Source organism: Parasteatoda tepidariorum, chromosome 3 (genome assembly GCF_043381705.1).
Source record: "Parasteatoda tepidariorum isolate YZ-2023 chromosome 3, CAS_Ptep_4.0, whole genome shotgun sequence".
Classification (NCBI taxonomy): domain Eukaryota; kingdom Metazoa; phylum Arthropoda; class Arachnida; order Araneae; family Theridiidae; genus Parasteatoda; species Parasteatoda tepidariorum.
This window is the reverse complement of record NC_092206.1, coordinates 27,716,133-27,740,233: the sequence shown is the minus strand read 5'-3', so window position 1 is coordinate 27,740,233 and position 24,101 is coordinate 27,716,133. Positions and strand designations below refer to the sequence as shown.

Below are 24,101 nucleotides of genomic sequence, written 5' to 3'. Positions count from 1 at the left end.
AAAAAAAAATTAATAAGTATGAGTTCATTTTCATATTTGTTGTACGATCTATTTACATGCCATAACAATATTTTCACCACATAAAATCCAATAAGAAAATGAATCAGGGGTGATTTTGACACATACTAAAAAACCCTGAAAATTTTATGTGTAAAAACTCGATAAGATAACAATTTATATACTATTCATAGTTAATATATACTACTACTTTATACTACTTTCAGAAAAAACTTGGTTCTTACAAGAATCGTGATATTGGATTTAAAAATCACATGAATATTAATCACGATACTGGATTTCAAGATTGCGAAAATACAAATCACATTATTGGATTTTTGAATTGCGTAAATATGAATCACGATTCACATGATTTTTTAGATCCAGAGAATATAAATAGCGACATCGGATATTAAACTCACTCGCGATGCACGCTTTTCAAATTGGGTAAATACGAAAATCGATGTTAGATATTAAAATTGCGTCGCAGCTTCAAACATTAAAAACTATGCAAGTCTGACAAACCAAAAATTAGAACTGCAGAAGAGTCACATGTTTGAAAGCATCTCGTTAACGCGATTCAGCGAAGGTTTCAAAATTTAAATTCTGGATTGTAGAACTTAATTCTTACTTTAAATTGTGGTAAAAATTTCTTCGGATTATAAATTCTGATACGTGGAAGTCCGCAAATCAATGGTCTTTAGATACGCGCAATTTTGGAAAAAAAATTCCATGCCTTGCTATTAGTTTCTAGACCTGGTGGGATGATACAAAAAACCCGGAATTCCTGGCTCTCCGGAATACAATCACCCCTGATAAATTTAAAACACAGTGGTACCTGTTTTAACAAATATACATACAGACAAATATACATACAGACAAATATACATACATACAAATACACATACATACAAATACACATACATACAAACAATACATACAAACAATACATACATACAATACATACAAATATACATACATACAATTTTAAACTGCTAAGAATCATTTATTTTCTAAAGTTGAATTTGTTATATTGATCTTAAAACTGTAATTTGAGTATTAAAAATTGAATATTGAAATTCCTTTTTTAAAAAACTAATCAAATTTTATAATCTCAATTCTTATTCACTCTTCTTTTCATGCAGCAATTTTTTCCATGTTAACATTTCGTTACTAGGGTTGACAAGTTTTTGATTCATGACCGTTTTTACCATGGTTTTTATTGTCATGTCAAAAGCCCAGATCTTTAAGAAATTAGTATTTTCATTTTCTTTTCAATTAATCAAAATTTAAATGCATCTTAATTATTAAAGCATAAAATTTTAATAAAAAGTTATAATATATACTTAACAAAAAATAACTTACCATTATTAATAAAAATATGATAATCTACTTTTATGGCTAGATAGCAAAAAGTGTACAAAACCAATCACTTACTATCGCATTTTACAACAAAATGACATTAATTACTACAAATTTTATTTTGTATGCAACTGCAGTTAGAATATGAGTTTTAAATTAAATAAAAGTTTTAAAATTAGGTAAAAAAGCAGATGCTTTTAAATTAGTTTAACTTTGGTTAAAAAAATTTAAGACCATATAAAGGACCAGACATATTATAAAATAATATAGATGCTGAAAGGATATCAAAAACAATTAGATTTGTAAACACAATTTTTAAACATATTTTTTATAATTTATAAATGCAAAATTTTGATTTTTAATTTCGCAAATTAGGACTTAAAGGTATGCACCACAATTTACAATAATTTATATCTGAAAGTATGTTAAAATTAATAGATATGTACATGAAAACAAACAGTTAATGCTGTACTATGTATAACATAGAAAAAAGTACATTTTTGGCAGTATGTTACAAATTAAAATTGATTTTATAACATTTCTCCGCATTCAATAACTCAGCACAAATGATATCACTTTTTTGAAGTACAAAGACAGCTCTCAGTTTTTAACTTATGATTTGTGTATTGTTTAATAATTTATTGTGCAACAGATAATACTAGTTTCATTGGCCAATTCTTATACTTTAAATATAATTATTAACATGTTCAAACAAAATATTTTAATCAAAGTTAATTAGAAGTAAATAACTACCCGTGTTGTATTTTTAAGTTGCTCCTCCACACGAGAAAGACGTTGGGTGAATTCTCTTGTAAGAGCAGCTATGTCCCTGGATTCTTTTTCTTGTTCTACTCTCATTTTTTGAATTAAGCTGTAAAACAAATTTAACTAAGTATAAAATAAGTTAGAAACTCAAACAAAAATCCTAACAATAGTTAGAAACATGAAATTTCTTAAAACTCATAGGTAATTTATGAAAAAGTCTAAGGATTACAATATAAGAACTAAGACTAGTTTTAAAAAAAAAATTGTACCAATAGCATAATGTGCATTGTACCATTATATTGTGTTTTGTACCACTATATTGGGTTATCATGTATGTATTTCAAACATTCATATTTTTGAACTGTGACACATATTACAATAAAATATTCAAAAAATTAAAGAGAAGTTATTTTTAGTGAGTAATATTCAATCTGTCACTTTTTTAGGATGCACGAGGATGACTAAATTCTTAATTACTATAGAGTTTGTAAAACAAAACTTGTGGTTAAAATATTTAATTGTTTCTTTATGCAACACAAACATGTCCTTAAGCCTTTGAAGTGCTTCAGGCATCAGAGTTTACAGTGCTTTAGGCATAAGCAATGCCTTTTATGTAAAGAAATCACATGTCATAATAAGAAATCATATGGCATAAGGTCCGGAGATCTTAGTGGCCATGTGATTAAGGGTAAATAACTTGTCTCTTGCATACCTAAGACGCTGTTTACAAATAACTGATGTCTAAAACACTGAAAGAACATCTTTATGAAGCATTATTTCAGTTTATAAATTTGTCTGCAATTAAAGGGTCACACACTGAAGACTTTTGACAGAAAAAACTCTGTATATTTTTCTTCAATTTTATTATTTATTACAATGTGTGGAGTAGTTAAAAAAATATCCTATACAAGGTGATCCATTTGCACCAAACATGTATGATTTTACAACAAAAACATCAAATTAATCCTAATTGCAGTAGTTGGAGTTGCAGTAGTTGTTGCAGTAGAATATTTGCGGTCTTGTTGTATATAAATAAGTTTGAAAAATGAGTAGTAAGTTTCTGTCTTACACCATAGAGTTTAAATAACAAATATCTTTTGAAACTCATAATTAACAATCAGAGATACCATTAAAAATACAACTGAATTTTAAACAACCCTAAAAAACTCTCCTTCTAAAATATATTTAAATGTTCTGCATCGTCTTCATTCTATTAAGTAAATTTTCTAATGTATAAATTATTTTTTCCATTTTATGCATTTATCCATTTTATATCTATTTTTGTTTATAGATCTGTATCATAATTCCAATCCATTTTATATCTATATTTGAAACATAAGAATTTAATTTTTCAACTCTACATATTTTTTTTTATTAAATTAAGGGTTAACATATAATACAATCTGAAACCATTAAAAAAAGGGAGCATTGGTTTGATGTTTTGTGCAAGAGTCTATAGATGCTACAAGCAATTAAAGAGAAATACACTTTATTAGTAGCAGCATTTTGTCAAACCTATGTGTGCAACATTTAATTTATAATTTTAATATAATGAACTCATTAAAAATTTAAGAAATATGTAACAGTTTATCAATATATATGCAGAAACAATACATCAATGAAATGAATAAGAAAGCTGTTATATGAGAAATGTATTCTATAAATAAAATTTAGGGCATAAAATAGACGTAAATGCAAAAATTAAACTTTAGAAAAGAAAAAAGAATATTAAGAAAAAAATTACAATCTTATAATTTTTATTTAGAAGTTGAAACTTTCTTTCTTGAAAAATATAACACTTAACAAGATGGGAGAAAAATATGCCAAGTTAGATTTAATAAGTTTAACATTAAATAAAATATTTTTTTTGTGAAATGTTTCAAATATTTATGCTGTACACTGATTGGGAAAACTGGCTCTTTTCTAAGCCCTGAAGGTACGTTGCAAAGTGATGTTGGCAGTTTGCAACGAGGCAGAATTTCCAAACATGCATGGTAAAGGTAAGATTAACTTTTTCTGAATGTTAAAGATTAAAATACAATTAAAAAAATACATTTTTGTTTATTATTTATTGCATTTGCCAAGAAAAATACTTTAAGTATCCTTCAAATGTACCATAATTACATAAATGACTACAAAGTATAAAATAATTGTAAATAATATTAATAATAATAAGCAATTACATGCTACTTTCAAGCTTTAGTAACATAAATTAATAAAAATAAATAAATAAAATTTCGACTAAAAAGTAAATTTTTGCTTATAAACAGCAAAAGGTACATAGGAAAAAAAACAGTTAATGGGTATATAGGGTTTTTGACACTGAGCATAACATATCAAACAACAAGACACAAAAAAAAAAAAAAAAAAAAAAAAAAAAAAAAAAGATGAATAACACTTTCTGGTTCTATAAGATAATTAGAATAAGCAAGAATACTTTTTAAGTCTTTGTTCATTTTCTTGTAGTTCAATATTTTCTTTACTCAATTCAACCAGTTTTTTTTCTCTAATGTCAAGGCGATTTTGTAATTCATCTTGTTTCTATTTAAATAAAAGAAAAAAAAATACATTGAAACAGTAGGCACATAAGAAAGGCACAGTAACCAATAATTTCATCATAGGATATAATTTACATTACACATAAAAAAAAAAATAATTTTCAACTATATTTTCTTTTTAAAAAAAATCAATCAAATAAAATCAATAGCATTGGAATAGATTAGTTTAAAACTTGTAGCTGTTCAGTAAACTATATAGCTTCATTAAAATTTAGTAAGTTCAAAATTATGACAGAAATAGTTCATGTATCCAATACTAATTTCATTTACAATTTTTTTTAATTTTTTAAAATTAATTTCAATCGAGATTATTTTGAGTTCCAACTCTGATATGAATTATTTTTTTTCTGAGTTAAAGTGAATTTGGATAAGCAGAATACAACTGTATAATTTTTATTAAAATCTCAAATTTGCTCTACCGTTTTCATTCTGCATGGTTGGCAGAATAAAAACTGCAAAACACCAAAAGTTATAAAGCTTACAACAGTTTAATTCAGCAGTATTAAGCCGCAGTATATTTGAATTATGTACAATAGATTTTAGGTTCCTTTAAATTAATATTGTCAATCTAGCACTTTTAGATAATTAAATGAAATTATCTAAAATTATCAAATGCTTCATTGTGAACTGAAATTAAACTCAGCAAATATGAATTATAATAATTAAACTATCATATTTATATATAAAGAAGTAGATACTGTTTCTTAAAGAAAAGTTATTAATTTTAATGAAGGTCATTTTTCTGAAGAACAATTTTACTTGAGATGTCTTTTCCTATTCTTTATTTATATCTACAACCCAAAAATACCTTCACCTGGCATAAAGCCTAATTTCCTAATATTTTATTTGAGAAAAGATAGAGAGATAAAATTAGACATACTCAAAATCAATTTAGTAAACCATTTTTTATTTTAAAAAAAATCTTACAAATATTTTTTTTTTTTTTACTTTTTAGTCATAGTTAAATCAAAACTTTATTTTCAAAAAATGTAAAATCAGAGCTTGACTGGTTCATTAAATGCACACAAAATCTGCCATTTGTAAGGAAAATCAGGGAGTCAACTTACTCAATGGATTGATTGTGACACTTAAAAAAAAAAAACAGTATTGCTTTTTATGATTAAATACAAAGCTGTCTGAAACAGGTATAGAGACAAATTTTGATATAAACAGGCTTTAATTGAATGATACAGTCAATCAACCTCAGGGAGGCAGCATAGAAATTAATATTTTACACTGAATAAAGTTATGATCTGCTAGACAAATGCTGATCTAAACTTTAGTGTCAGACATTTGAATAAAAATAAAGCTTTAACTTATAAGTTTCTCATATGTAATACCTGTAGCAGTTGGCAAATACTATCATTGTCTTCATAATCTTTATGTTGATGTAATAACATCTGATCTAAAAATATAGAAAGGTTTAAAATTTAAAAATATGACATTTCAATATTAATTTACATAAAAATTAAACTAATCAGTCTTTTTTTAATACATAATTTCAATATTCACTAAGAAGTTATTTTTGAATCAAATTAGCCATGCCAATATAACATGGCATGTCAATACTGCAAATCCACTCTTGGTGTATTTTCACTAAAAAAGTATGATTTAGAACAGAACAGATAGATTGAGTATTAATTGATGTATCTCAATCATAATTTAGTACCTAATTTCGTACTAAAATAGTCAGTTATGACATTCATTTGGAATATGAATTAAAATAAAAGGTACATTAAAGGAAAGGGAAAAGGTAAATTGGAATAACAAGATAGGAGAATGAAGCATACTTTTAAAAATAATTTAGTACTAAAATAATCAATTATGACACTCATTTGGAATTTGAATTAAAAGAGGAGAAATGGAAAATTAGCTTACGATAACAAGACCGGAGAAAGAAGCATACTCTTATAAATAATTTAAAACAGATTGATTTGTATAATACTTGATAGCAATTTTGTGAATTTTAGATAACTAGCTTTAATTAAAACTATCTTTGAATTTCTTTTAAAAAAAGAAAAACATACTTATAAAAATAATTTGAAACAGTTTGATTTGCTTATTTATACACACTAGCAAGATTTTATGTGAGTAATTAAGTACATTTCAAGGTACTAAACACTTCTGATTGATTTAATTTTAAATAAAATAAAAATCTACAGAATAAATATAAACTAATTATGATGACAAAGTTATAAAAAAAAACACAGAAAATGTCACATACTTTTATTTCCAAACATGCCTGGAGGTGAATCTGGCTCATTTATATAACACACTTCATCCAGTTCACTGACAACTGGCATTATGCTATCTTTGCTACTATCTGAGATTGGACTTTCTGCTCTACGAAACCTAAGAGGACGAGGCAGCCAAATGTGTTTCAGAGGTGATGCATTACGATCTCCATTTTCTCCGTTTGGCGGTGATAGGATTTCTATGTCAGAAGATGTAGCAGTTTCATTTTCATCACCAGAAGTAGTTTGTTCTGATTCTTGTTTTGTGACGTCTGATCTTTCAGAAGCTATGGTGGATGTAGGAGATTGCCCTCTTGTAGAGTTGCTATCCTCAACAGAACATTTAACAAAAGAACTAGATGTTGTATGCGAGCCACTGCTGCTTGATGATTTAGTATCAAATTCTTTCACTTCAGCTGTATCAGTATCATCGTCATCCTCTTTGCTACTGTTGCTACTACCATCAGTATGATGCGAATTTCGTTCACCATTGGATGAATTTTGGGATTCCTCCATTAGGTGATGACTTTGCTTGTTTGAAATCCATGGACGACTTTCACCAAAAGAGTCAGAACCGAGAGCATGAAATGAATCTTCTGGCACAGAGATATTTGAATCTCTCTGATCATTTTCTTCACTATGAGCTATATTTTCATTTTCATCAGTGATAAACAAATCGGGTGATAAGGTATCTAAAGCACAACATTCCCAATTTGCAATATTTTCAGGCATAGAAACTGGCAAATCAGGAATAATCAATGTTGATTCACTGGCATCATACATTGAATGATTGGAGTCTCCAGATTTGATAAAAGAATCTTCCAGTTTAATTTCTTGATCATTTGATTGGCTGTTTGACATTAACTCTATTACATCATACTCTGACTCTGGTTTAGCAATACTTTGCTCTGCAGGAATAGGTAAGTTTAGGGCAAGGAATGTACTTTCTTCCATAGTTTTATCACAATTTTTATTTGAATGCAAATTTTCATCAAGTTTATGGCTATTGTCACCCCTTGGATTAACATGTTGACTTTTTTCTTCTAAAGATGTATCACAGGTAAAAGGTTCAGAAACAACTTGAGAAGGTATGGCACCTTTCTTTGAGGATTTAACCAAATTTGGTTCAATAATAGGCACATCTGTCACAGTTAAGTTAGTTTCATAACAGGGTTGTTCAGTGATAACAGAAGATTTTGTGTCAATATTTTTGTCAATTACCTCTGGGTTAGAAGTATCATGAGGAATGGTAAGTGTACTACTACTAATTTCTTCTTCAGAGGCTAAAACACTTTTATTTTCACTGATTTCATGTGCAGGTAGGGATGCAGAGCTATTTGAGTTGCTAACAATGGGTAAATGACTAGTTGATTTCTCAATATTAGGTAACATGTTAGAGGAACTTGAAGGATCAGAAGAGCTCACAGTCTCACTTTCAAAAGTATTAACAGGTGGGCATGTTTCTCCAGGAAACAGACTAGCTTTTTGTGGTTGTGAAAGGACAGCATTATCTATTCTGTGGCTGTTTTCAGTAGATAAATTACTGTCTTCTGTAGGTTTAATTTTAGAAACAGATTCTGAGTCAGTTTGTGGCAGAGGGTTTTTTCCATCGAAAAATGACCCCCAAGTATCAGACCAAAACCCTGATCCATGTACATCACCTTCCTTTAAGGTACTACTTGGTATAGCATTTTGACTAGGCTTTATAGAACTTATGTTACTAGGTTTAACAGTAGGTTGTGACGTAGAAGGTTTTTCATTCAGACCAAAGGCTTCAAAAAAACTTTCAGAATCTACAAAAGTGGAGAAAAAAATAATCAAATAAGTATTTAAAAGAAACTATAAATTACTTACAAAATAAAATTCTTTTCTGTTAAAGTATTGTACTTTAATTTATTAAACTAAAATTTTTTGCAATATTTCTAATACAAATGTATCACAAATTTCGAAAACACAAATTTTTCGACAATACAAAAAAATCTGAATCCCCTAAATATTTGCTATGTTACTTATAGAAAAAGAAATCTCTTTTAGCCGAATACTCTCATGGCAACCCTCGATCTCACACCATATTGTTGATCACCAAAAAGTTTTTTAAAATATCCAGCTAACATTTTTATATTTAACTGTTTAAACATGAATTTAAAAAAAGTTCTCTTAGATACAGTATATAATAATAATAAATTCACAAAATATATATTCTTATCTTACCATTAAGAGTTTAAATATGCATTCAGAGTATCAGTGTAACATTTTTCTTAAACAATGAAAAGTGTAACATTTGGTCAAAAACCCTAACAAATAATATACTTGAAAATTATAAAGTTAATATTCATTATAAAACAAGTAATTATGAATACTTTACCCAATTTCTGTGTGCCAACTTTTTTATCTGTTCTAGGATTTTTTTCCTCTTGAATGTCTAATGCTTTATCTATTGTTTTCTGAGCAGTAGTTAAAGCAGTTTTAGCAAAATTAGCAATACCGGCAGTGTCAAACCAGCTCATTGCTAAAGATCATGTGAGTAGATTAACCTAATAAATAAATAAAAAATTAACTAAATACATTTAATTTATAATGTCTTTGGCATGAAAATTAATTAAACAAACATGTAATTTATAAATAATGATAATAAAAACTGTATTTAAGAAGAATTTTATGAAAAATAGTAATTATAAATGTAAATTTTCCATTTTTTTAATCTTTGATTAAAGTAAGCCTCTTTTAAATTTGAATATTTAAAATTTTGAAGAGTATTGCTAAACATAAATTGATCATGAGAGAAAAAAAAACTTTTAATGCAGCATACTTTTTCAATGTAAATCGAGATTAAACTACAAAGTAATTTACAATTAATAATAAAAAAAAGCCTTTTTAAAAACAAAATTAAAGAGCTTTCATGAAAAATAGCACTTTTAAAAGTAAATTTATTAACTCTGTAAAGAAAAATCACCCATTTAAAAAAAAAAAAAAAACTTAAATTAAATGATATTTTTTAAAAATTTGAGTATTGAAAATTTTTAGGTTAGGAAGCTTAGTCTCCAAAAACCCTTCCATAACTACACCGCTTTATAATCAAAATTGAGATAATACAACAGATTTTTGAAGAAAAAAATTAATTAAGCCTTTATCTCATTAGAATGTTAATGAAATATTTAAGTGCTGAGAAGGGGAAAAAAAGTGATGTCTGAGAATTGGTCCATTTCTGGACTGATAAAATAAAGTGAAGATTTCCTTTCTCGATTTTGGACAGTTATGAAACGTTATAAAATAGTTCAATTTATAATTTTCATAATTACAATGCAACAGCAGAATTAAAAATGAAAATTACAAAAATAAATACACTGCATTAATTTCTTAGACTATAAAATAATATGATATAAGTGTCAACATCTTATTTACTAAAAAAATAATAATAGTAATATTGAAGATCAGAAGTAAATCAATCCAAATTTGTTTTTTTAAATAAAAAAAAAACTTGATCACAAGAGAAATAGCAAAAGCAAGAAAACATTTGTATACATAAATAATTTGTATAAATAAATAATTACAACAGATCCTTACTTGTTTTAAAGAGTATATACTTGATGGTTAAATTAGTGGACAATAATATTATAAAGATCTCTATGTGGGTATAATAAAATATAACAAAATGACAAGTATTATAAATACAAAAATAAATAATCATTATATAAAAATGAATAATCAATATTAAAAGACATAAAATAAGGAGAGTTAGAAAAAATGTTACTAAGGAAATGCGGGTAGTAACGAAAATCGAACCAATTAATCACAATAAAACTAACCAATTATTATATAACAATTGACATGTAAAAGTTAAACACTTTCAAAAGAAATATTTGACTTTCAATAACTGAATTTACTTTACAATTCTTTAATTTGAGGTAAAATTCTTAAGTTCGTTCTAAACAGCGAACGTATGACTAAAGGTAAACAAATATGTTTTCACGGATAATTAAATTTGTCCTTGACATGAAAATCAGTACATTGTATAACATAAAATTTAAAAAGCCTATGAATATGCATCTGAGTAAAATTAGAGAAAATTCAAAAAGGGAGAAAATTTCATTTACGGTTAAATACATAATTTTATATAAATTTCAAGCAAATATTTAGTTTCGGTATTGCAGGGAAAAATGTGATTTTACAACAGAAAATCTAACATATATATCAAGAAAAAAAACATTTATTAAAAGTTACTTGCATCGATTAAATAGAAATTTCGAGCGACTTCAGTAAAATAAAAAATTAAAATATAACTTAAAGCTAATATTTACAGAAGGATTATCTTCTGCCAACTAGCATTGTAGATGTAAACAAGACAATGTGTTGCCGAATTGCAACTAACAAATTTAAAAAATAATATTGGCAAACGAAATGGGCTATAGATGGCGCAAAGCAGAACTCTTTACCTATGGCAATACTTTGCATGCTTTCACCATTAGCAAGGGGAGAGTCATAGGAGAAAAAAGTACGCAAGTTTCTCTCTTGATTTTCAAATGGATTAAATACTTTCAAGCTAGGAACTATATGGAACTGTAAACTGCATGGAACATAGCTTTAATAGAAAGTGATTCGGAAATTTTACAAAAATATTTGCGTCACTAGAAAACGAAAAATATTAAGAAGGGGGAAAATATCGTAGAACATTCCTACACAACTGAAGAGATTAGGAGAAGAAAAGGGGTAGAGATAAAGGCATGGAACCGATCATTTCCCCAGATGTCGTATTCGAGCGTTGCGATCGCGAATATTTATAAGCTGTTGTTTTGGCAGACAGACTTTTTAATCAAATACACCTCTTGATTTGTTTAGTTGAATTTCGCAATAGTCCCCGAATAGAATAAAGTATAATTTGGTAATGATCAAATCGCATCGAACACCGAATAGAAAGGATTTATATATATATATATATTGTGATGCCAGAATGAATTGGCATACACATATTTATTTTCTATCTTTTAAAATATCCTTCATTACTAAAGCTTATTTTTATTAATAGAATTATTATTTAAAATAAATCAAAAACTTAATCTTTTTAAACGAACATAAAATATTTATTTCTTCTCTTCCAGATCAATGTAACGGATACTTTCTTTTTATTTCATTATTTTGCAGACATATTAATTCACTGTCGCCTCTAATCGAAAACAAAAATCTATTTATAACTTTTTATTCTAATTTTCCAACGGCTAAATGTTTCGGTTGCATGGTTNACACACACACACACACACACACACACACACACACACACACACACACACACACACACACACACACACACACACACACACACACACACACACACACACACACACACACACACACACACACACACACACACACACACACACACACACACACACACACACACACACACACACACACACACACACACACACACACACACACACACACACACACACACACACACACACACACACACACACACACACACACACACACACACACACACACACACACACACACACACACACACACACACACACACACACACACACACACACACACACACACACACACACACACACACACACACACACACACACACACACACACACACACACACACACACACACACACACACACACACACACACACACACACACACACACACACACACACACACACACACACACACACACACACACACACACACACACACACACACACACACACACACACACACACACACACACACACACACACACACACACACACACACACACACACACACACACACACACACACACACACACACACACACACACACACACACACACACACACACACACACACACACACACACACACACACACACACACATATATATATATATATATATATATATATGTAGTGTGTGTCTACCACTACAAAAATACTATTCCAATTCACTATAGTATATAAGACATGTTAACTCGATTCTACGATGGGGTACCTTTTCATAGATGAAGGTTGACATTGTCGATATCTACTCTCCCCACATTGGTGACCTTCGGACGTGATGCAACACGCCTACTTTGACAGAAACTACCACTTCGACATGAACTCGCTACTTCGATGGATGGTCCACATTGAAAAGCTGACTTGCTACTTGCGACTGTGACATCATCTACCTCCTCGAACTGTTGTTACTCAATCTCGATCACACACTATGTTACCCTCTATACACTCTTCTTCCAATGACAACACAGGAGACCACGACCATGAACTTAATAAAGATCAGCACTCAAAAGTACGGTGATCGATCTTAGTACAGCTCTCCCGACTTTTCACGAAACAGCAATGAATCAACTAGTGGTATCCATTCATCGAATTCTATCAGAGCTATAATTCTGGTGGGGTAGTACAGTAGTGTGTCTACCACTACAAAAATACAATTTCAATTCGCTAGTATATAAGACATGTTAACTCGATTCTTTGTTGGGGTACCTTTTCATAGATGAAGGTTGACACGGTCCATGACAACTTCCCCTCGCAATATATATACACGTTAAATGTTTCGCTGCTGTCGTCGGAGCATACTTAAGTCGAAAATCTCATTATCCAATTCTCTTAGATAAAGCTCCAAATTTCTTTGGTTTTCATTTACATTAAATTAATACAAGTTGTAAAGGTATTGTTTAACCGTGAAATATTTCTATATTCCTAACTAAGCAGTATTTACCTGTAAAATTTATTCATTGTCCTTTTTTGATATTCTCTTCTATTATTATGTATTTGATTTCAATTATAATATATAGTATGTCTACCACTTATATATATTATTATATATATACATTATTAAAATTTAATTAACTTTAAACTTTGCGTAAAAATATGTTCAGATAATGTATGCAATTGAAAATAATGATTAAAATTTTTTAAAGTGTATAAGAAATCAACTTTCGCTATAAATATTAAATTATCTTTTTGCCGAGAAACATTAAAGGGATCTTTATAATAACTCAAAATTAAATAGGAATTTAGAAAGAAAAAAAAATGGTGCAAGTGAAGATTCCATGGCAACTGAGCAAAATGATAAATTGTAAACTTTATCCCTATGAAAGTGGAAACAAAATTTGTGAAACCAAATCCATGTTAATGCAATAACACGTTCGGGATCCTTCAATTGAATACCTTTAAATGTAGATGTATCAAACTGTCTATGGTCAAAAAAGAAAAAATAAATTATTGCAGCAAATGTGAGGACTGGTCAGCAAAGCCCCTAGTTTCAAATAATTTAATTATGGCAGATTTACAAAATTTAAAATTATTGTTTCGAAATTTATTTATTTATTAATCTTTTTATTGATTGATTTATTTTTCTTTGTGTGTATGCTGCTATTAACATTAGTGTTGTTTAATAATTCGACCCAATTTCATATAGAGAACTTTTACATCGAAACAGTTTATTCACACTACATTAATTGAATTGTCTTCGACGGCATAGATTGGAACGCTTTTCTTAGCTAATATTTTATTAATTTATTTATTATTATTCCAATTTTTATAAAATGAATCAAATGCTTGCGCACAATTTTCACCACTCCCATTTGTCCCTAAAATACTAATTACTCTCGATTTAAAAAAAAAATGCTGTTAATCGTGACCACGTGCGAAGCTAAAAGTCCGTAAAAGTGCTTTAGGGCTTAAAATTTGTATTTTTGTTTAAACCATTCGTATGAAAGGCGTGATGGATTAAGTGGATTTTATTTTATAATTTTATAACCGTCGTTAAACAGTCAACCCAATTGTTATATTTACGACTACTAATATTCACCACCGAAGCCTTGTAACTTTGAACACAATCCAGAAGACAAGGGAACTCCTGGATCAAGTATTGGGATAAATCTGCCTTCATGGGGAACTTTTTGATGGAACTAACTCGCATTTGCGTTACATAGAGAGGTTGACCACGAGAACCTCCCTCGGTAAACCTGATGGCAGAGGGACTCTAGCCCATGATCCGTCTGCCACTGATCATGTGGTTATGCCATCACTGTGGTGGGTGCAAGCCGGATGCGGATCCCCTATTAACTGGGATTCGAACCCGGTTCACCTCATCGGAAGACGAACGCTCTATACCCTCAGCCATCGCGGCTATGGGTATGGTGGATTTCATTTTATTTCATATCCGTCCTTGAACAGCTGACCCAATTTTGGGTTTACGACTACTAATGTTCAACTCCGTAGCCTTGTAATTTTGAACCAATCCAGAAGACAAGGAAACTTCTGGATCAGAACCCCCAGAAGTATTGATCTGTTTTGGGAACATGGAGGACTTAGCAACTCGACAGATTTAACGTGCATCAGTCACCATTTACTATATTGGGAGTCTTCGGTCGGCGGGAATTGAACCCACAAACTCTTGGACATGGGTCCAGTGCCCTACCAACTAGGCTATCCCGGCCCCGGGTTAAGTGGATTTCATTTTATATTTTATAACCGTCGTTGAACAGTCGACCCAGTTTTTGGGTTTACGACTTCAACTTCGTAGCCTTGTAATTTTGAACCCGATCCAGAAGACAAGGGAACTTCTGGATTATTGGGAGAAATTGGCCTTCGCGGAGGACTTTTTGATGGAACTAATCAGCATTTGCGCTACATCGAGAGGAAGACCACGAGATCCTTCCACGGTTAGCCTTACGAAAAAGGGACTCAAACCCAAGCTCCGTCTACCACTGAGGATATTTCACGTCAGCACTGTGGTCAGTGCAAGCCGGATGAGGATTCATATCGACCCAGCCATAGCCGGGATTCGAACCCGGTTCACCTCATTGGAAGGCGAATGCTCTACCCCCTGAACTCATTAGGAGAACACTTGCCTCCTAATGAAGTGAAGCAAGTTCGAATCCCAGAAATTGCTGGATGATACGAATCCTGCTCTCAGATCACGCTGACATCAGTGCTGCCTAAAGTATCTTCAGTGGCAGACGGGTCTTGGGTTAGAATCCTAATGTTGTTAGGCGAACTATGGAAGACTTGTGCGGTTCTCTTCTTCATGTAACGGAATTACTGATTAGCTCCGTAAAAAACCTCCACGAAGGATAGTTTGTCTCAATGTTTATTTAGAGAGTTCCTTTGTCTTCTGGGTTGGATTAAAAACTGCAAGTCTGCAAACCCTATAGAAAATGGAGATTTTTAGGTTTTGATAAGGTTTTAAGCTTAATTTTTATAATCTATGCTAAGTCTCTTCTCTCACGTGTTCTTGCACCCGGTTATGTTGCTACAGTTGCACAATAGGCTATCGGCAATGGTCTGGGAAATATTTCTGAGGATGATCCGTAGACATGACATCACAATTTCGATTCCCTGAAGAGGGGATGGCTTCTCCGCCTTAGTAACCCCTCGCTAAGGCGAGCACTTTACCTTAAAGCAGTTCAATGAGGATCCATACCACACACCCTCGGCCACTATGCAGACTGATCCAAGTGGTCACCCTCCCGCACACTAACCGCAGCCAGTGATGCTTGACTTCGGTGATCTGCTTTGAACCCAATGATTATAAAAATCAGCCAATAAGATTTATGCATTTAATTATTATAGCTGCTGCTAAGTAAAGTCCTCAGTATTAAGCTAATAATTTAAAATTATTTGTCTCAAATCTTAAAATCAATCTTATTTTTATAAATAAAACTAATATGATAAAAAAAAAATCACTGTCTNAACCCTATAGAAAATGGAGATTCTTAGGTTTTGATAAGGTTTTAAGCTTATTTTTTTTAATCTATACTAAGTCTTTTCTCTCACGTGTTCTTGCACCCGGTTATGTTGCTACAGTTGCACAATAGGCTATCGGCAATGGTCTGGGAAATATTTCTGAGGATGATCCGTAGACATGACATCACAATTTCGATTCCCTGAAGAGGGGGTGGCTTCTCCGCTTTAGTAACCCCTCGCTAAGGCGAGCACTTTATCTTAAAGCAGTTCAATGAGGATCCATACCACACACCCTCGGCCCCTATGCAGACTGATCCAAGCGGTCACCCACCCGCACACTGACCGCAGCCAGTGATGCTTGACTTCGGTGATCTGTTTTGAAACCAATGATTATAAAAATCAGCCAATAAGATTTATGCATTTAATTATTATAGCTGTTGCTAAGCAAAGTCCTCAGTATTAAGCTAATAATTTAAAATTATTTGTCTCAAATCTTAAAATCAATCTTATTTTTATAAATAAAACTAATATGATCAAAAANATTAAAAAGGCGGTCAGCCAAGCAACAGCCCAAAAAAAAGGAAAAAAAAATTTTTTTAGAAAAATTTGGCTAATAGCTCTGTGACTCTCAGCAGGAGTGTTTTCATCGTAACCGCTAACTCAATGAAAACATCGTGCTGTTCAGTTGTTTTGATGGCGGTAAATTTTGATGTTGTACCGGTGTCGAAGCAAATCATGCTTAAGCTATTATTCTTATTTTTATCGTGTTTAATTAGTGGTGAAACTGCTAAACTATCAGTTCCGCGAATACTATTACCATATAATACAGGTGTCCCAACAAACTACTCCTTAGAAGTAAAAGAAGGAGGCTGTTATAAATGGTAGTTTCCTTCTATTTTCAATTACTATTTATAGTAGATAAGTGTCAAACGACTGAGTAATAACGCAGACGCAATTTCTTTTTGTACGCAGATTCATACTTCAAAGCTAGAATGTATCTGTATATTACAATTAAAAATATTGTATATAGTTGAAGACTAAAAATGTCCTAAAAAGATTATATCATCTATGCGTTTATTCGTTTACTTATTAATAAAGAGAGAAATAGTTAAAATTTTCCTTTTTTACATGGAATTAACACTCAATTTTTCTGAAGACTAGTAAAATTGCACATAATAGAATATTAACACCTAATCTGTATTAGAATATTTGCTTTTATGCAATATTTTCTTCAAAAATTTTGCGATTATATTTATATTCTAATTCAGATTACGTGTGTTAAACTAATGGAAAAACAGCAGATGATCGTTAACCAATAAGATATTGTATTTTCAAACAGAATATATTATTAAAAGGGGGAATAGCAATCCAAATTGTTGGCAATAATATAATGCAGAGTACCATTTAATTTAAATTAAAATGTGTGCCATCATGAATGGTATTCTAGAATACGAGGGTCATTTTAGTAAAAATTTGGATCTGTTAAAACGTACCTTTTCTAATATGATTTATTATTAATTTGGGGATATTTCTGTACCTGTGGCAGAATTTTTACGAGCTATCTGCGACAAAACTCTCTAGCACTAATGTCTTTCTGCAAGATACTTTTAATAATAATAAACATATATGGTACTATTTTAAAATAACAAAAGTGTTGTGTTTACAAAATAAATGATGTATAATTTGTTTAAACATTTAATATTTTTTATTCTAATATTATGGGTGGTATTCTTGCATTTGGTGGGGGAAAAGCACACTTATTATTTCCTTCTTTGAATTTTGTAAATAATCATCACGATAGAAAAAGTAGTTAAAAATCATGAAATCCATAGTAGTAAAAAAAAAAGATCGACGAATTCAAGCAAATCAGGCTTTTCAAAAAATGGGTTACTCAAATGCGAGTTTCGTTTTAAGATTAGAGTATGTAATAAATTATATCGTATAAAAAATATCAGATTTAAGAACTATGGAGTAATCCATTGCAATAACAGTCCAAAAAGTCAGTAGATTCATTGCATTAAAAAGTAAATCCTCAAATGCACAATTTGAATTTTCCACATCGTTTGATATATATCGGGCTATTTAAAAACCATGTGAAAATCAATAACTGCCAAAAATACAATCCAAACATTACATCAAATTACGATACTATCGGCATAAATTGAGCGTGCCAAAAAGTGATCATCTAAACACACGATTCAAGTTTTATGTGTAAATTTCTGTGGAAAAGAAAATTAAAATTTTTTACTCTTCAAAAGAAAAATCTTTCTGCAAGAACTCTGTAACATTCTGTGACAATTTCGCTGTAATTATGCCTCGGGGGTTTCTGTATGGTATCTGTCATGTAGTATTGTGATCTGTCATCATGTAGGCGTTTGCATGAAGGTGGCCACGAGTAGAAAAACGAGTAGTGTGATCAGGGTTGGGTTTTTGCCGTCAAAAACTGGTTTTTGACATGACAGTGGTAAAAACCGTCAAAAACCTACTGTTTTCTTTCATTTATGGCATATAGCGGACAATATATTATTTTCACATAATTGTCTTTATAAATGAATGTTGTAAATGATTGCTGTTGATTTTGCAACTATATACATGTATTCTTATAGAAGGATATACATTCATACAGAAATATTGTAATATACTTATTGAAAATAGTGATACTTACTTTTATCATTATAGCTTGATTTGCAAAGGATTCAAAATTTTGCACTTCTTAATTGTTAGAAATAAACAAACAAACAAAAAAGCTTGGAACTATTAATAAATTCAAGAACTAAAAAGAAGAATTTAAAATTTGGCATTTCTTAAATATTAGAAATAAGCTAAACAAAACTTTCAAAACTTGTAACTACTAACAAACTCTAAGTCAAGAATGACTTGACATTCTTCAGTAATGTAATATGCCAAACAAAATGATGCTTGGAAATGTTGAAAATTTTGTTTAGTATCCTAATATTTTACTTCAAATGGTATGTTTTGATATAATCATGTTGGGAAAATGCAAGAATCTGTTCTTAAATATCCTTTAACAACTTTTTTTCTAATTTTATTGCCCAAACATGAATTAATTTTAAATTATAAGCAGTTAAACTCAAATAAAAATACAGTTTTAAAAAAAATTATGGGTTTTTGACAGAGGGTTTTTTGACATGACGGTAAAAAGCATGGTATAAACCGGTAAAAACCGTCATATGTCAAAAACTTACCAACCCTGATTGTGATGTATTTTTTAGTTTCTCTCGCCGCTGTCCTGAAGATATAGGTAGAACTTGGCGATTATTCTGCCGCTAGTCACAATATGGAAATCTTCCCATTAAAATGGATTCTTCATTAAATTTATTATCGTTAAAACAAATCATTCGTAATATCAATCTAAAAAAATCTTTTGCGACAAAACATCTTTTATCTTAAAAGTAGAGCTTTCACAAAACTTCTATTTAGGAACAGATTTAATGGTGTTCCTATTTTAAAATTAAAGTTCTTTGAAAAGCATGGTCTTAGTATTTTCCATTTGAAAAACTGGATCTTTTATCTTTGTCATAAAAATATTAGTAGATTTTTCACACAATTAGACCTTTCACAAAAGTTCGGAATAGTGTTCTCAGCAACAAGCACCATATCCTAGATATTCATTATGAAATCAACACAATTTCATGTTTTATAATCATTACTTTTGTTATTGCATTTTAAGTGTCTTCAACATTTTTTTAAAAAGTATAACCAATTTTTTAAAATGCATTTTGAATAAAAACAAATTTCAAGAATATGAATTTCTTATTTGATATTTCCACAAGAGTTCCTCAGGACTAATTTCAGTCTTATTAAACCTTATGTATGCCATACCTGTTGACGTTTCACAGAATTTGAATCACCTGATTTAAAAAAAAATATTGATAATAAACACTAAAATTTTTTTTTAGAATATTTTATTTAAATCATTTAATTTTCAAGAAATAAAAGTATTTTATGTCTAAAACATTTTTTATATAATATAATTTATAAATTTTTTTTAGAAACCTTGATTTCATTGATATTAAGGTTTTATATAGAAAAGTAGTGAGAGTATTATTTTTTGATGTATGTAGAATAATTTGCTGGTAAATGATTATCTTTCTCTTAAATCCCTTTAGTTTTGTGTTAATTTAAATATAAGCAAAATAAACCTTATTAAATCTGCAATGCACTTACAGAAATTAAGAAAATTTCATTGAAATTCCGCTGAGAGTAATTTAGATTAATGTTCTCTGATCGAAATTAATTTATTATTTCATATTTCATATCTGTCTGATTGACTGACAAATTGGATCTTTGCTTTTACAAATTTATGATTAGCCTGAAAGATAACTATTTTCTTTATCAATATTAATAATATTTAAATAATAATTTTATCTGAACCATTTATATTATAAACATTAATTATATTAATCCTATTTTTGAGTAATATTAAGCATTATCAATATATTTTGTCAGAGAATAGATTGATATATCAGTGTTTTCATCACAGAAGAAAAATGGGTGAGAATTTCTCACTCTTCCTCAAAAACAGGGTGAGATTTCAAAAAATTACGTAAGATTTCTAAAAATTAAAAAAAAAAAAAAGAAAAAAAACATGCACACACCAAGAAACTTGGAAAAAATACATTTTTAACACCTTCTAATTTTTAAAGCATTGAATATTTTTGCTGCACATCATATGGAAAATGTTCTACATCTACTTTTTCATCAGCTATTCTCATTAGGTTGCTCAAATGCGTTTTTGTTTTGTTTTGATCGTTTCTACCCATATTTGTTTCATTTTCATTTGTCCATTTCGGAGTAGAAGGTATTGCCTTTACAAGGTATTTGTCCACCTTACATTAATGCGCAAAAAATTTGAACGTCTTGCATGAAGAAACCTTACTTTCGGTAAACACGTGGTTGCAGAGAAATGCGTTCTGAAAGAGGTTCCGTGGTTCGGAGAGATGGTGTTCTGTTGTTCTTAAAGGTTCTGAACAATACTGGTAAATAGGGTGGGGCAGATGTTGAAAATAATGAAAGATCCAGGAAGAAAAGTGAAACGGATTTTATTCTAAATGGCGTAATTCGAAACTTTTTCCAAAATGCGAGAAATTTGCGAATTTTGAAATTGGCTTATAGAATGAGCGAATTTCTCGCGGTAATAATTTTTTAATGCGAGAAAAGAAAAAAATATGAAAGATTCTCGCGTTCTCGCTCTATAGTGAAAACACTGTATATGTTAACAAAAATGTTATAATTCAAATAAAAATTCATTCCGTTTTTTTTTTAAAAATTTTATTTTTACCAACTTAACCTACTGAGGAGATCATTCCCAAAGTATTTTTTTTTTTTCAATGTTTGACTGTTTTCAAAATTATTGAAATCTTTTTTTTTCTTTTTTAAATATTAAGAGGTTTCATTAAAAGACTCTTAACCCAATTTAAAATTTTAATGAAATCCTTAGACTGTCTTTTTGTAAAAATAGAAGTCGATTAAGATGAAAAAAATTAAAGTTTGAAAGTGCTAATGAAAGGATAATGAAAGGATAAATAATTATTGATATTTGTAATTTTATTATAATTAATAAAGTTTACATTAATAGTGTATCCCTCTATCTAAAGCATACTTTAATTAATATTAAGTAATGAAAAAGTATTTTAATGAAGGTTTCACCCACTATAGTGTGCATTTAACAAATTCATTAAAAATTGTGCAGTTTCATAGTTTTTGTAGAGTGGTGTCTATCATGTCACTTTTTATGCTGTAACTAACAGTTTTTCTTTGTGATATGTTTTTTATGTTATCTGGAGACTGTAAACATAAATAAATTATAAATTTTCTTTGTTTTTAGGAGTTCAAGTAGGTATGATTTAGTGTCAGTAACTCCAGTCCATAAAGAAGGAGAACCTTTTTCTTGTTCAACAACAGCATTAGTTTCTGCAGTTTCTCGGTATTCAGATAGAGATAATGCTATTATATTGGCTGAAGATGAAAGTAAGTGGTCATAGTTAAAATTGAAGAAATATTTTAATCATTCAAATTGTTCAATTAATCAATTCACTTCATTAAACTTAAAAAAAAAAGACATCACAGAATCAGACAGACTGCGAATAAAAACTGCAGACAGAAAGGTTAAAACTCGCAAATAATTATAAATATTACTGCCTTTATGCAAACCACTATATATATATATTTTAAGGTTATTGCAAACACAGTAATTTCCATGCCACAGCCTAATTGTGTTAAAAAGTAAAATTTTTGTCATGTCAGTCGTATCCACCCATTTGACCTATCTGGCGGCTAAAATTGTAGTCAAAAAATTGCTTTTATCAAATAAATGTTTTCGAAAAATTTTCTAACATAGTGGATCAGTATCAAATTGCTCAGCAGAAGAAAGACATTTTCTAATTTTTAACTAATATTTTTTTATTGAAAACCTGGAATTGTCAGGAAATTTTATTTTGACTCAAAAAAGCAGGGAATAGTCTGGAAAAGTTGAATTTTTTTTACAAAAACCTAGAAAATTCCTAGATCATACCTAGAAAATAACCAATCTTAGAATTGTCAGTAACAGTAATCTGTTGATGTTGAATTTAAATTATTATAGTATTTATAACTATTATTTGCTGTAAAAATTGCACATTTTAGTTAAATTCTTCCATGTATCCATCTTCATTCAATAATGGTTTTTTACACACAAAATCTACTATTTAACATTAGAAATAAAAAGTTTTCCTGAAATACCTGGAAAATTCAGGTATTTTTTTTCTGATATTAAGTGGAACCTTGTAAAATGTTGGTCTTCTGGGTAATCAGAAAAACTGTGTCCCAGATTAAAACAATCTCATGAAATAAAAAAGAAAATTCATGCAATAAGTAAAAGACGCAAAGCTCGAATGGAAATTCAAACTCACATCTGCAAGAGATTGGTTTTGGAAGTTGACGAGTAAGTGAAGCATGATTTTCAATGCGAAAAAGAACATAAAGAAATTGTTCAGTTCATCAGAGCCACATGATGGGCGCATTGTGTTTTGCTTCCATCCTTTTGAGAAATTATTTCTTAACAGTGGATGGGTAGGCAAAGCACGTTGGTTAAGAAGAGAAAAAAATTTCTTGCCATTCTTATTGATAATGCCACTAGCGCCACATGTTTGTGTTTTGCTTCCATTCCTATCCTTTTAACTGCAGCCAACTTCAATTCCGACTTTATTTTTACAAGTTTTCAAAATAAACAAAATTTTGCTTTTAAAAATGCAGTGTAGAATAAATTTTAAAAAATTAATCTTTTTAAGGAAAATATTGTTATTTTTCATAATTATTGCAAATGATGTCACACTAAAATAAGAGAATTGGATTGACTGTACTTCAACATCTGCTTGGGTAAACAATATTTGTATTGCTGAATTCCTGTCAGTTTGTGATTTTTTCCGATATTTTGAGATGTTGGATAAAGTTGACTTAAGATTATTTTTTTAAAAAATGAATTTTATGGCACTAGAGCCAA

General features: G+C 29.8%; 2 protein-coding genes across 12 annotated transcripts in view; one reads left to right on the top strand and one right to left on the bottom strand.

The window, feature by feature from the left end:
• Positions 1–11,293, bottom strand: part of LOC107450118 (TATA element modulatory factor) — a 35,533-nt gene extending 24,240 nt beyond the window's left edge. For 7 of the 11 annotated variants that reach the window (XM_071178426.1, XM_043041777.2, XM_071178427.1 and 4 more), the window contains exons 1-6: positions 11,142–11,278; positions 9,282–9,450; positions 6,907–8,709; positions 6,023–6,087; positions 4,562–4,665; positions 2,113–2,230 (exon numbers count right to left, since the gene is read on the bottom strand). In XM_071178426.1, coding sequence (XP_071034527.1) covers positions 2,113–2,230; positions 4,562–4,665; positions 6,023–6,087; positions 6,907–8,709; positions 9,282–9,423 — 2,232 coding nt within the window. In that variant the 5' untranslated portion in view covers positions 9,424–9,450; positions 11,142–11,278. Of the gene's footprint in view, positions 1–2,112; positions 2,231–4,561; positions 4,666–6,022; positions 6,088–6,906; positions 8,710–9,281; positions 9,451–10,722; positions 10,859–11,141 lie in introns of those variants that run through there. The other 4 variants (XM_071178429.1, XM_071178430.1, XM_043041776.2 and 1 more) reach the window with 2 other exon arrangements.
• Positions 11,294–17,218: 5,925 nt separating this feature from the next.
• Positions 17,219–24,101, top strand: part of LOC107450119 (nuclear pore membrane glycoprotein 210) — a 59,433-nt gene continuing 52,550 nt past the window's right edge. Inside the window, exons 1-2 of the mRNA XM_043041779.2 lie at positions 17,219–17,481; positions 22,449–22,591. Of these exons, the coding sequence (XP_042897713.1) occupies positions 17,264–17,481; positions 22,449–22,591 (361 nt within the window). The 5' untranslated portion in view covers positions 17,219–17,263. The remainder of the gene's footprint in view (positions 17,482–22,448; positions 22,592–24,101) is intronic.